Consider the following 13441-nt stretch of genomic DNA (forward strand, 5'->3'; position numbering starts at 1 on the left):
TGTCAGGCTGAAATTCAGCAAAGCTTGAATTAAAAAGTTTTGCTTCCAGCGAGATGAAAGCCTCTGCAGGAGGTGAAGAGGGTTTTTAAAAAAAAATAATAATAATCAGTCTTTAAAGGTAGCATAATGACTTTCATTGAAGTCAATGGGAATTTATCAGCTATGCTAACGAAAAAAAAATTAAACCAGATGTTTGAAAAAACGGCAGTTTTTGCTTTAGCTAAGAGATCCTCACAGAAAAGCTGTCAAGCCTGCGGTAACCACAAAGGAGATGGGAGCTCTTGCTCACGGCCACGGACAGGTTCAGAAGTAACTCATGGGTCAAAGTCTCCGTTTCCAAAGCGATCCAGACTTTGCCTCTTAAGTCACCACCGAGTTTTGCAAAACTTTCCCCTACAGATTATTTCTCACGTGGGCAAGGTAGGGCAAGGATTACACTCTGGCTCGGGAGAGGCAAAGGGTGTCTTTACAACACCCTGGTGATTAACGCGACGCCCGTGAGTTGATTTCCAACCCCTCGAGCCTTCGGTCCCGCAGGGAAAGGGAGCGACGGCCGAGCAGGCTGCGACGGGGGGATCGCAGGGATGGGGTGGCTGGAGCCAGGCTCGCCCAGCCTCAACCTGCTGCTGGGGCGCAAGGCTGCGTGCGACGGGGAAGGGTTAAAAGGTGTCTGACGGCTAGCACAGCTCTGCGCCGGTACGCCTTAGTGCAAGAGAGGAAAGCTGGGCTGGCAGAGGGGAAACACAGAGTCTTGTATTCATCCACCCAAGGGGAGCAGCACGAGAAACGCTGGTGTCCCCTTCCTCGCCGTGCCCTCCCCAACAGCAGCTCGGGTGGTTCAAGGGTTTATCCCGCACCGAAGCTCTGCGCAGGCGGGCAGCAGCGCTGGGTTCGGAGCCGGAGCCCCGGTGCTGTCCTGCTGACGCTGCGGGCAACAGCCAAACGCAATCTCTCGGACAAGCAGGCTGCAAACACCCACCCTGGGCCGCAGGACAACTCCCCTCCGATGGCAACCACCCTCCTGAGACCTCGTCAGCTTCCCTGGACTCGAAATCCTTCTGCATCCTACGTGTGTCCCGAGGCATACCTAAAGTGTCTAATTTTACGGGCCTGAAACGCAGTGCTGGCCCGGGAAAGGATATACAGACTGAAGGATCCGAGCGCTTGCTACGAATGGCAGGAATTACAGGGAAAACTGCCAGTCCGGGGCAGGACGCCAGATTAAGTTGTACGCGTCGCTAAAAGTCAGCCTGACCTATCACTGGATCTGGGGACAGGAAATACTGAAGATAGCTAAAAATCTACAGCCCAATCTTCAGATCCGATTGCAGAACTAGGTATGAAGGTCAAGGCAGGGAGATAAGCACATGAAATATCTATTACCCACAATTAACCTACGGCTCATCCGCGGAACCCGACTGCACGCACACACAACCCATCCTGATCCCTGGACGATGCGCACGACCTCAAACCCCACGGCATGGACACAGGAGCTGGGCTGGGAGGTGGCAACTCATTAACTCACAGCAACACCATCGTGTTTGACAGCATCCATACCTCAATTCTTCAACCGCATTTAACTAACACATCCCTGGAGCAGGACACAAAGGATTGACAAAATAGTAGACCTTTGTGCCACCACATACACATTCTCTGCTCCTGCTAGGAGCACCTCAACTCCATCAGCACATGAAGAAATAGGATGAACACCAGCAGAGTCTTGTTAATCAGCCCCAAATAACCCATCACAGCAAGTACTGCTGACTGAGTCCTTCAGCAGCAGAGTCTCCTTCACCCAGTTCCCAAGCCAGCTATAATTAAACTCAGGCACACAGCTACTAAACAATAACCGAAGGAGACACAATGGAAATCACAAAGCCATCAGCCCAAGATACTTCCCACTTCTCTCCATGGCCTTTCTGCAGACACCTTGCCCAAATTGACTCGCTCCAAAAACCAGGACACATGGCAAGAGCGTATCCTCAAAAAGCATTTGCCATTTCACAGTAAACCAGCAGCACGAGGCAAATATAAGCTTGTTATTAGCGAAGAGCAGAATCTGGGCCATCTGATGTTTTAAACTTACTTATTAAATCAGCTGCGGCTGGTAAAAGCACAAGTCTAAAAAAAACCCGTGTGAATTCAAATAACCAGTTCCCCGTCTAATCCACTTGCATCACTTTCTACCACAGTGCAGTTAATTAAATGGTTCTCTTTATAAATCCACTTTCCCCAGAAGTCTCATTAGCCAAATTAATATGATGCATATAGAGCACTTAACCCTTCAAAGAGACCAGTTTTAACAAAAGCCTGGCTTTACCTGAAGCATCCCTCTAACCAATTCAGAAGGCAGAGGAGCAGCCCCAGCACATGAAAAACAATGACCGCAGGAGAATCATCCCACACCACATCCCACGACACCTCCAAGTCTTGGGAATAAACATATAACGTAAAGACAATGGGGAACAATCTCCCAGTTAAATACAAGTGAAATCTGAGTCAGAGAGGCAGACCTCTTCTGGAATCGCCACCAACAGCCCCGTTTGCCACAACACAAGTCAAATCATGCCCAAAAAAGCAGGAGAGTGCCCAACCCCTGAAACACAAGCCTGGTTACCTGAGCGGCTAGCCAGCTTGTCAAAACCACCTCCTTTATTTGGGTCATGCCAACAGATCACTCATCTCCTGCTGGCATCATCGCCCAGATGAGTTAAAGAGGTTGAAACGTGCCCCTCGTGATCACCCCCAGCCCCAAACCTTCTGTACAACACTTCAAATTATACCAGATTCAGAGGTCATATCTCAACAGAACATGAAATACATTGCAAAAATATGAATTTTAACTACAAACACCAACTTCTGGAAGAAAAGGCATCTCCAGAGTCTCCCCCCCGCCCCGCATTACCAGCAACATCTACAATTGTACCCGTTTCCAATAAACAGCTTAATTGAAACGCATACACCAGCATCCCATAAACACATTGCTAGCTTCGCTTAATCGTTGGCTTGGCTTTCCTATCAACATATACAAGCTATAAATAGTATTCCGGGTTAAAGCAGTGTTAATTCCAGCAGTTCACGAAGTCAAAATAACAGCTCTAGCTCGCCAAGCTGAAAACCTTTAGTTTCACCCACGTGGCATCTCACCCCAGGCAGGCAGAGAAACCTCACGTTCGTTAATGGGAACCCCCAAAACAAACACAGACGCTATATCAAAGATTTCGCTCCTTCGCTCCCATCCCCAGAGCGGATGGAGCAGCACGTTGACCGAAGCAAACACGTTAGTAAAAGTTAGTAGGCTGGAAAAAAAAATAAAAATCAAGAAAACCAAAAGGCGAACAACAAAATCATCTTCTTTTACAATTCAGTTCAACCTCTTAAACCCCCTTACCTGGTTTAGGGATTTGCCCCAGGAACCTTGCAGAGCACAACCATGGCATCCTTGTGTTGAAAGGCACCTGCAGCCTAGCAATGATCCTGCACGGCTGCAGGACAGCACTAGGTTCGTTATCCATGGGAGGTTAAAGTATGTCAAGGCAATCAGGGCAAGCTTGCATTTCAAGGTGTCTTCATCTGCATGTCACATTAATTCTAACAGACCGGCAAGCATAACACGAGAGGTTTCTGAAGCCAACGATGCAGCAGTGTTAGCTTCCTCTTGACGTCTGCAGTTGTCAAACGTGCCCCGAAGTCTCCTGCAGCAAACATGGAGTTGTACTCCTGCACTGGAACAGCCTTCCACAGCTCAGGAGCCCCCAATACAGGAGAACGCAGCGACTACAGCACACAACATTTTCGGGCCGCCTCCATTATTTTTTTTTGCTCCTCTCACCATCTGTACTACACAGTGAGGCGACTGCAAGCAAACATGCAGTCGTACCTGGGGCGCGATCAGGGTGCATGCACATCCGAGGCGTGTGGAACCATTTGCTTCAAAACCGGTCAAAATAAGGCACTGAGACACCAACGCAAAGGTTTATAAATTACCGACTCTAGCTCTCAGGAACTCTTCATCCATTCAGCACTAAACCCATCACTGCATAACTGCTGAAAAGCCCCTGGAGATGGAGGAGCGCCTCGCGTATGTCAGGAAAGGCTTTATTAACATCATTTAAACACTTTTAAGGACTCATTTCTCTTTTTCTTTTGGCAATTTGGTGCAAAGGTTTACGTGCAAGATTCAAAGCAATTTCAAACTTTTTCTTCAAAATTAAAAAATTAAAAAAAAATAATCAAAACTAAAGCCAAACGTGTTGGGTGAACAAAATAAATCAGAAACTTAAAATTCAGGAACTCCAGCTCTTCAAACCAGCGAAGCCCCAGACTTGTACACCGTTCTGAGACGCAGGGTGGTGCTTCCCTGCTTCTTGCATGCCAGCATCAGCACCGCTTCCTCGTCAAGATGAGGAGTAAAGGAGCCAGTGACCCCCTTTTTCACTGCAAACCAAGGGGGTGCCACAGCAAGACAATCAACTAGATTTCTTCAGATTTGGTACAACAGGCTGGTCAACGCAAAAGTGTCGGTTCTCCCTGCTTCTTGCTCAAGACCCACAACTATCAGATCAAACATTCGAGCAGCAGCAGCGTGTAACCCCTCCGCTGCAACCAAAGGGGTCAAACGTTTGTCGTCAATTCACTTCCAGGCAGAAAAACCATTTTCCTCAAAAGAAACAATTTATTTAGAATGAAACAAAATCAGCTCAACTGTGAGCGCATGTTTGAGTGACAGCTACTTTTAAGCTGTGTGAGCCATAAAAACGGTATTCCTTTACTTTTCCAGCAATCTTGTGTACACAGCACAAAGCAAAGAGGTCATTTTTTTTCCACTTAAAACACGGGCATTGGCATCACAATAGCAGATACACAACTTTTTTTTTTTTTTAAAGCTGCCATTTTAGTAAAATGCACAAATACTAAACAGATAAGCTTTCTTCCATCAAGAGGCCCATGTAAATTCCACACAAGCCACAGCTTCTCTTCCCAAAGGTCCATTAGAGCTTGGTATCCCATGCGGTTGTCTTCTGCAGTCCACCAATTTTGCTTGCAGGAGGAAAGAAAATGTTATTTCAATACAAATGTATACAACAGATTTTTTTTTTTCTGTCCCCTCCCTACCTTATACAGATGAACATAAAGAGCTACAAGGCCTTTCTGAATATTCTACTTGGACTTCAAAAAGCACCAATACCACCCACGGGCACAAAACCTTGAAATGAAGTCACCTTCTATGTATAGATGCATAACAAGTAGTGCAGGGCTTCTTTTTTGGACCAAGGTTAAACTAGGCTTACAGTACTGATGATTATTCAACTTTCAGTAACAGTTAATGGGACACATCAACAAAATAACTAACCAGGAGAAAAACCAACCAAATTATTAATAATTCAGTTGACTTTCCTCAAAAAATATTTCCTGAAGGCAACTCATCAACAAAAATATGAAACGTAGTGTTACAAGTTTCTCTTTTGTTTTCATTTTGCTGTGGAATTCTAAAAGCAGCCAACTCCAATATTAAAGAAAAGGTCAAATCAAAGACACACCTAATATAATTTAAAATTGTTACTATTCAAGTAATATTTCTCATCCATCATTTTCACACAATCAAAACTGCATGAAGTTGAATATTCACTTAACCATTCTCTGAACCATACAGTCTGCTTTAAGCCTAATACAAAAATCATCTCATCATTCAGTTTCTAAATCATTGGAATATCTGTCCTTCAGTGCTATCTGCAGAAAGTAATAAAAAAGGGGGAGACAAAGGGGAAAGAACCCCAAAAGCTCTACAGTCACATAGCAATCATTTCTTCCACTCTCGTTTCTGTTCAACAGGCCTACAGCAGACTCCCCAGGAGTACTGCCCTCAACACTGTTTTTCTTAAAGCCAGGAACTAGGATTTTCCAAGCCATTTTCCCTGAGTCCTCAGAGTTTTTGAACCTGTCTTCACAAATTTTGATTCACTCCTCCCCATTAATACTTAAGGCCTTTCACCTCAGTTACCATCAACCAGATGGCTCCCCAGCCAATGCAAGAAATCTAAAACTCTCTTCTCCGCCCTCCACAGGGGGCTGAGCAAGTTGTCACCAAAATACTTCAATCCCTTAACATTCTTGCTAAAAAAAAAAAAAAAAAAAAAAAAAAAGAGAGAGAGAGAGGAAGATTTGTCTGCCTGGCACGTAATACCCTGCTCTCTCTACGAGGCTTACAAGGATGAGTTGGTATTTGTAACCCAGGAACCTGAAACCTCTGGAGTTGAGGGTAACATCAGCGTTCATGCTGCAGTCCCAGCTAGATGGGAGCAAAGCAAGCCACTGGCCGGCAGCCGAGGAAGTTGCATAAAGTTTCCAATTAAAAAAAAAAAAAAAAAACCAAACAAAAAACCAACTAAAATCTTAAACAAAAGTATGAGTCATTTGAGGTTCTTTCCCCAAAGCATAAAGCACAACTATGAAATGATTCAAGAAAAGGACATCCTTTTTCCACGCTAATTCAACAAACTAATGAAATATAGGAACATCAGCTGCACATAACATTCAAAAAAATACTGAGCTCTCGCTTGAGCAACATAATGCCAAACACAAGAGCGCTAAAGTCTGCTACATCTGTTTTGCTCTATACAGAAGTGGTATTACGTATGGACTTCTACTCACGGTCAGCCCTGGCCAAGACGAATTTAGTGGACAGTTACTCCAATGGTGCACACTTCAGAGCCTCAGACAAAAGCACAGCCTACCAAGCTGTACCAGCCTCGATGGCAGCACGTCAACTTAAGTGCCGGCAAAAAAAAAAAAATCTTGCCAGTCAACTATGTTTTGACATTAAGAACCCTCAAAGGGTGTTAAAATCCTTGCTTACAAAAAAACAGAGCAGCAACCACAAATAAACCAGATTTAAAGAAGCAGGTACTCTATTAAATAAGGAATCAGAAAACCTGGAGTCAAATACAGCCTCGCCTGTTCCTTATTACCCTCCAGCATAGCACAATTTTGACTCATAAAAGCCCGTGGCAGGTAAAACCACCGCTGTTTTACAAGGAATAATGGAAGCGCATCTAGGATGCTCTTTCCAAAAGGGTTCCCACACCAAGTTTGCTTTGACAAGCTATCTTGACCCCAAGTTTTACAGGATTTAAAAACAGGTGCCTACTGCATATCAGTGTAACAAACACTGTTCTCAGCAAGTTTAAGTGTTGAACACAAATGACATTAGTGCTGCTTTTTTCTTTTTTGGTTTAGGGCAGATTTGAATTCCCAGTGGTTCGAGTTTCTTTCCTTTAAAACTCTGCACTTGCAAGCGACTCAAGTCAAATGCAAGGAGAAAATTCACTCGAAACGCAAGCAGAACTGCAAGTGAGTTAGCAACAGCATTGATTACCTGCTGACACACAACAGACACCTGCTAGAATTAAAACAGACATTCTTTGCATTAAGTGGTAAATACGCCATATCTTCTAAAACATATAGTTATTCGCATTATCGGTGTCATTTTGAAAAATTCTCATTGTTAATAGTAAGATGAACAGCTGAATTCTGCCATGTATTACATTCACACTGAAGGACAACAACCCAGAAATCCTGGATTTTACCCTCAAACATTTAAGAGCATTAAATGAGGCTTGTACGTTTCCATTTAGAAAGAAAAGTAGCTATAAAACCAAAATCTGCTTTCAAGATATGCTGCCATTCAAGTTCTCAGTTCACCGCGATGCTTGGGATACTACGTCTACTCATTCCGGTCAGATAAAGGAAATCAAAACCCACTCAAACCAAAGCACTCTCTGACGAGTGGGTCAGGCAAAGCAGCATTACAAAAATTCCTATTTTTTGAGACACTGAATCTCAAGCAAGTACAGTCACACTTCAGAACTGCTGTGCCCATAAAATACATTCAAGACATTTCCTCCTTCGTGTACTATTCCACATTTTGAACTCGATTTTTGTGTTGTGCAAGTTGAAACAGAAATCAACTTGTCCCTGTATCGATCGCCCAAGGAATATCGCGGAGGATGGACTGAGTGAAGCAGCATCGCTTTTACATTGCCCAAGTCTCTGAAAACGTGGCTAAGTGCAAGATTACATTCTGGGTTTAAGTGCAACGGTTTTTGGGGCCTGTAAATCGATACAGTCAGATTTACACTTCAGTTTAGAAGCTAGCTGCAACATCCTTTCAGTTGTTAAACAAAACAACAGGGATTTAGATCCCCTCTTGCCTCCTAAATGCCATAGGCCAAGACAGCTGGAGAAAAGTGTCCAACGAGTAGGGGAAAAAGCGTAAAAGAAAATGAACTATGTTCTTTGAAAAAAAGCAAACTACTTCCCTCCTAGAATCAGAGGAACAAGAGCTCAAACCTCAGCATCTTGGAATACTTTCAATACTTCTCCAAGATGCTAAAAAAAACTTTTACTCCAGATGCCTATAAAATGAAAAACCTCATGTAATGCCCATTGTGCTGTACCTGAAAAGTCCCTAGCAGACAGCAGTTTCTTGCTATTAACAAAGAGGTAAAACGTTAATGAGAACTTTTATGTAATTAAATTATCACAGAATTAAAACCATCTCTGGAGAGAAGCACACTTGCTCAGAGTTTGCACTGTGGAACCAGACCCCACTGTACCTGCAACTCTTTGAGGAAAAAAAAAAAGGCAGTAAAAACAAAAAACCACAATGAACTAAAGTTATTCTTAAAGCACCTCCTTGTTTCTTGCATACCAGAGTAAGCACAAGACATTCATGGTTTGTAACAAAGTCCTCAGCTATTTACCAAACATTGTCACTGCTACAAACCCAAAGTGCATATATGGGATACAACAGAACTCAGAGAAATAGGAGAAATACACCTGTTAAAAAAGCATACTTTCAGTGCATGCATTCTGAGGGGCTGGATGAAATTCTCAAACACCCACTAAAGGAATTCAATGTTCTGCAGTGTACCCGAGAGCAGGTGCCGGTCACCTGAAAGACATCAACCTTGAGCCATGCAACTCAAAGGGAAACCAGCAGGCTCCTGAGGAAAGGGATCCTGCGTGCCAAAGGGCCACCGGCCTGAGGCCGTCACAGAATTTCAAGGACTCGAGAGAAAAAAAAAAAAATTGACACCAGTCCGCTAGTGAGTATGTGGTTTTCCGTTTAAACTACCGAGTGCTTTAAATCTGGTCTTTTAGGTTTGTAACTCTATCAAGGATGAGCTATTTAACTTGCTTTAAAATACATGAAATGAAAAGAGGACACGAATCAAAATTAAGAAGACGGGAGTTTGTTCTTTCCCCTCCCTCCCCAATTTTTGTTTTTCTCTTTTTTCTTTTTTTCTTTTTTTTTTCTCCTTTTTTTTTTTTTTTGTAAATCAAAGCAGGCCTAGCCTCCCTGCTATCCCCACTGACAGGGGATTCTCAAAATATCCTATTCACACTAACGGCTAACCAACCTTTCTGGCTTCTAACTTTATAGAAAAATGTAGTAACAGAAAAACGGGCAGGGAAAGTCACCTACAAAGATCTAATTTAAAATAATGACAGGGCTGGCTAAGGCTGTATCCTGTAGCACCTGGCACACACTGGAGGGGCTGTGTGGAGGAGTAGGCAGGGTTGGGTACAGAGAACACGAGGGGCCTTAGGACGCCCCACGGACAATGATCATGACCAGATAGTCATCCTCTGATTTGGCCAACGCCTTGGCTGTGGAGTCAAGAAACTGCTGGGAGAAATCGCAGGGTGGAAAGGCGTGCAGGACCCCGCTGTTCTCCTTGTCTTTGTTACCCCCCACAGGGAGGCTGATCACCCCAGCAGCCTGCTTTTGCTTTAGATAGGACACCAGATTCCTGAGTGGCCTCTGGGTGGAGGTGGTGGTGGCCTCGGCAGCTCCAGCTGCGGAGCGGCCGTCCGATGCGCCAGGCACGGCCAAAAGGATGGCGTAGCCGTTGGGACCCGCCACTTTGATGCGACGATTGACCTCGTCCAGCTTGGGCTGGTCCAGACGAAGACGTTGGGTGATCTTGAGCTGAGCTACTTTCCCACCAGTCGCTCCCTCCACGAGGAGACTGCTGGCAACACCGAGGTCCCCCTGAAGCAGATGCATATTGGACGGGAAGTTGCTGTTCTTCAGCAGAAGCATCCCCTGCCAAGCCAAGCACAGCTTGGGGGCTCCCCCGGCCTGCGACGCTCCGTCCTGCTGCTGTTTCTGAGGAGGAGGTTTGAGGCGGGAGACTCCACCACCTCCTTCCGTAGCACGTTCATCCTTTTTGGCTGGACTTTTGCACTCCTGCACGGCGGTTGCCGCAGAAGCGCGATGTTTCCGCTCCCGTTCAGCAGAATTCTTGCGGTCGCGCTTTTCGTTCTGGCCCCGTTCCAGGCTGCCCCTGCGCGATTCCCGGACAGGCGAAGGCCGCTCCAACAGGAGCAAACGGGAGGACGAGCGCTCGGGGTCACTACTGTAACGCTCCCTCCCTCCAAGAAGCTCGGGGCTGCGGTCCGGTGGAGAGGTTGTGGCTAAACAGTGACGCTTCCGGGAGGAAGAAGAGCGTTCGCTATCTGGAGAACGGTCCAAGTGCCGGCCTCCATCCTCCGCCAGTCTCCGTTTCCTAGGCTGATCCCTACTACTACTGCCCAATTCCCTCTCCCCTCGGTCCCGCTCCAAGGACCAACCATCCCGGCGGCGCTCAAGGCTTTCCAGTGGGTCATAGGCAGCTGCCCGATTACTCCTATCCCGTACAGGGGGTGGGGGGGGCACCCACTCTGTCTCAGGATAAAGGTCTCTGTCACGGTCTCTATAGAGTAACGGTGGCGTCCTGTCCCGGGCCCCCCGAAGAGGATCAGGTGGGGCTCCCCGGTGAGCCCCAAAAGCAGCCGCCTCCGCCACGAGCTCGTAATGAGCAGGGGGTGGCAAGGGCAGAGGCTGCAGGTAGGGCTGCTGGTACCGATGCTCAGTGTCAGCAAAGTCAACGCGGAGGCGGCGATCTGGCCCACCCAAGGGAAAACCACGCATGTGGGTGCACGCTGCCTGCGCCGCGTCCAAGCTCTCATACTGGATATAGGCCCAGGAATCACCTTTGCGGTAATCGATAGTGCGAATGGTGCCAAACCGATCAAACTCCCTGGCCAGGGCAGCGAGGGGCACCCAGGGCCCAAGGCCACCCACCCAGAGCCTGGTAGTCGGAGTGGCTTTACCATACCCAATCTTGATGGGGTTGCGCAGAAGCACCTTTCCTGACATGGCCAACTTGGCCCGATGTGCCATGTCCAGATTTTCAAATTTAAGAAAACCATAGGTGCTGGTCTGCCCACGCCCCGGCCTTTTGATGTCCACCTCAGTGATGACCCCAAAACGGTCAAAAGCCCGGCGTAAATCTGACTCGCTCACGGTGATGTCCAGGTTGCCCAGGAACAACGTGCGGTTGGCTCTCTGGTCGTCCTCGGGGCTGATCTCCTCCTCGCCAGCAGCTCCAGCACCCCCTCCTCCTCCACGAAAACCCCCAGCAGCCGCCACACCGGCCACCCGCTCCAGCCCATAGGCCGGCCGCACTCGCGCTTCGTAGAAACCCCCGTAGTCCCTCTCCCTCTCCAATTCCCTGGGCAGAGGGGGCGGAGGTGGCAAGCGGCCCAGGGCAAGCTGCTGCAGCCGGTAGTCTCGATAACCCAGGGCCCCACCGCTACCAGCGGGTGACAAGGCCCGTTGCGTCGCCCCGGCCGGAGGATGCCGCACAGCCGCCGCTGCCGCGGCCGCCACCCCTATGGCTGCCGTGCCGTAGGGAGACTCCTTGTCCAGCAGCGCCGGGGAACGGCTGCTGCGTCGCCGGCTGCTCCCTCCACCGCCCCCGACGTAGACCGCCTCGATTTTCAGCGGGCGGTCGTAAAGCACGAGGCGGCCGCGGGCGTGCTTGGCAGCACGGGCGTCCTCGGGCCGTCGGAAGTTGACAAAGGCCACGCGTTCGTCTGCAGCGCCGGTACCGGGCGGGAGGCGGCTGATTTTGACGCTCACATCACCGAAGCGCTTGAACTCGTGGAAGAGCCCGTCCTCCACCGCCTCGTCGCTCAGCGCCGAGCCCAGCTCGCTGATCTTCAGCGTCTTGTACTCCCCGCCGCCGCCGGACTCGGAGGAAGAGGAGGACGGGGCTGCCGCCGGCGCCCGGGACTCACCCCCACCGCCGCGGCTGCTGCTGCTCCGCGACGCCTCCGCGGTTTTGCCGCTGCCGCCGCCGTAACCGTGTCGGCTGCCCCCGCCGCCCGCCGCCGCCGCCCCGGCCTCGTACTCTCGGCTGCTGGCGCGGCCGGCCTTGTCCGGGTGCGGGCCGCGCCGGCTGCTCCCGCTGTTGCTCTCGTTGGAGGCCGCCGCTGCCGCCGCTTTCCCGCCGCTGCCGTTGGAGCCGCCGGAGCCGCTCGGCTTCTTGCTGCTCCGCTCGCCCCGCGCCGACGAGGAGGAGGACGCCGAGTCCTCGCCGCCTCCGCCGCCCCGCGAACGCTTGGCTTTGGCCGGCGAGCGCTCCTTGCCCTTCATGGCGGCGGGCGGCGGGGCCCCCTCCCGCCCCCAGCCCTGCTCCCGCCGGCGGCCTCACCGACTGACTGACCGCCGCGCTCACGCACCCGCCGCCATCTTGGAAGCCGCGGCGGCAGCCAGCCCCGCCCCCTCGGCGCCCATTGGGCGCTCGGCGCCGGCCCGCCGCCCTCGTTGGCCGCCGAGCGCGTCACCCCCACCCCCTCGCCCCTGCCGGGCGGAAGGCCCGCCCATTCCCCCTCTCTGCCCTTTTCGATTGGCTCATCGGGCTGTCCTTTCGCCGACCGGCCTCGCGCGCCCGCGAGGTGGGGGCGGGAAGAGCCGCCCCCCCACATTCCTCCCCGCCCCGCTAGCTCATTGGACGGTTAGAAAGGGCGCGGCCTTCTGATTGGGGGCTCTCCACTGTCAATCGTAGCAGTTCAACCATGGGAGGACTTCCCCTGCTCATTGGCCATTGGGGCCAGCTTATCTCCTCCTTTTTATTTGCTCTCTTACCTGCCAGTTATAATGGTCCTGCTGCGGCCCCGCCCCACCGTTCCCCATTGGCCCGCTCGCTCAGACGCGGGTTCCCATCGTCCCTCTCAAATTCTCGCGAGCTGCTTTTTCCTCACCCCCTTTCCTCATTGGCCACTGGTAACCTTTTCTGCCCTGCTCTGATTGGCTGAAGTTTACGCCGCTCCCGAAGAAGCGCGGGCTGCTGCCCAAGTTCCCCTCTTCGTTTATCATTGGGCGAAAAAAATCTCCCCAGGCATCTGATTGGGTGTCGTCAGCTAGCTTGCGGATAGGCTTAAGTGGAGATCAGTCATGCTCTCTCTGACTCTGATTGGTCGCAACGGTGCGGAGGGCGGTTTCCCGGCAGAGTTCGCCGTGCGGCCGCGATTGGGAGCTCAGTGCGCGCCGGACTGCGGCGCGGAGGTGGGATTTAGTTTCCGTCCGTCTCCTCAGCTCACAGGGACG

At 49.8% G+C, this 13441-nt stretch overlaps 1 protein-coding gene across 2 annotated transcripts; it reads right to left on the reverse strand.

Annotated features, from left to right (window-relative positions):
* Window positions 1-4655: 4655 nt before the first annotated feature.
* On the reverse strand, window positions 4656-12588 carry RBM15 (RNA binding motif protein 15). Of its 2 annotated transcripts, XR_012838891.1 has the most exons (2): window positions 6652-12588; window positions 4656-5040 (listed from the first exon to the last, which is right to left on the reverse strand). XR_012838891.1 is itself a non-coding variant. In XM_075775582.1 (1 exon), exon 1 carries the CDS (start codon window positions 12485-12487, stop codon window positions 9608-9610), a length of 2880 nt encoding a protein of 959 aa, XP_075631697.1. In that variant the 5' UTR covers window positions 12488-12588; the 3' UTR covers window positions 4656-9607. The 2 variants fall into 2 exon arrangements, 1 of the variants encoding a protein (XP_075631697.1); XM_075775582.1 differs by having other exon boundaries at window positions 4656-12588.
* Window positions 12589-13441: the final 853 nt, after the last annotated feature.

The sequence above is a fragment of the Balearica regulorum genome, chromosome 25 (genome assembly GCF_011004875.1).
Source record: "Balearica regulorum gibbericeps isolate bBalReg1 chromosome 25, bBalReg1.pri, whole genome shotgun sequence".
Lineage (NCBI taxonomy): Eukaryota > Metazoa > Chordata > Aves > Gruiformes > Gruidae > Balearica > Balearica regulorum.

Excerpts from the sequence above, each read along its gene's own strand:
- RBM15 (XM_075775582.1), bottom strand. The coding sequence starts at position 12,487 with ATGAAGGGCAAGGAGCGCTCGCCGGCCAAAGCCAAGCGTTCGCGGGGC.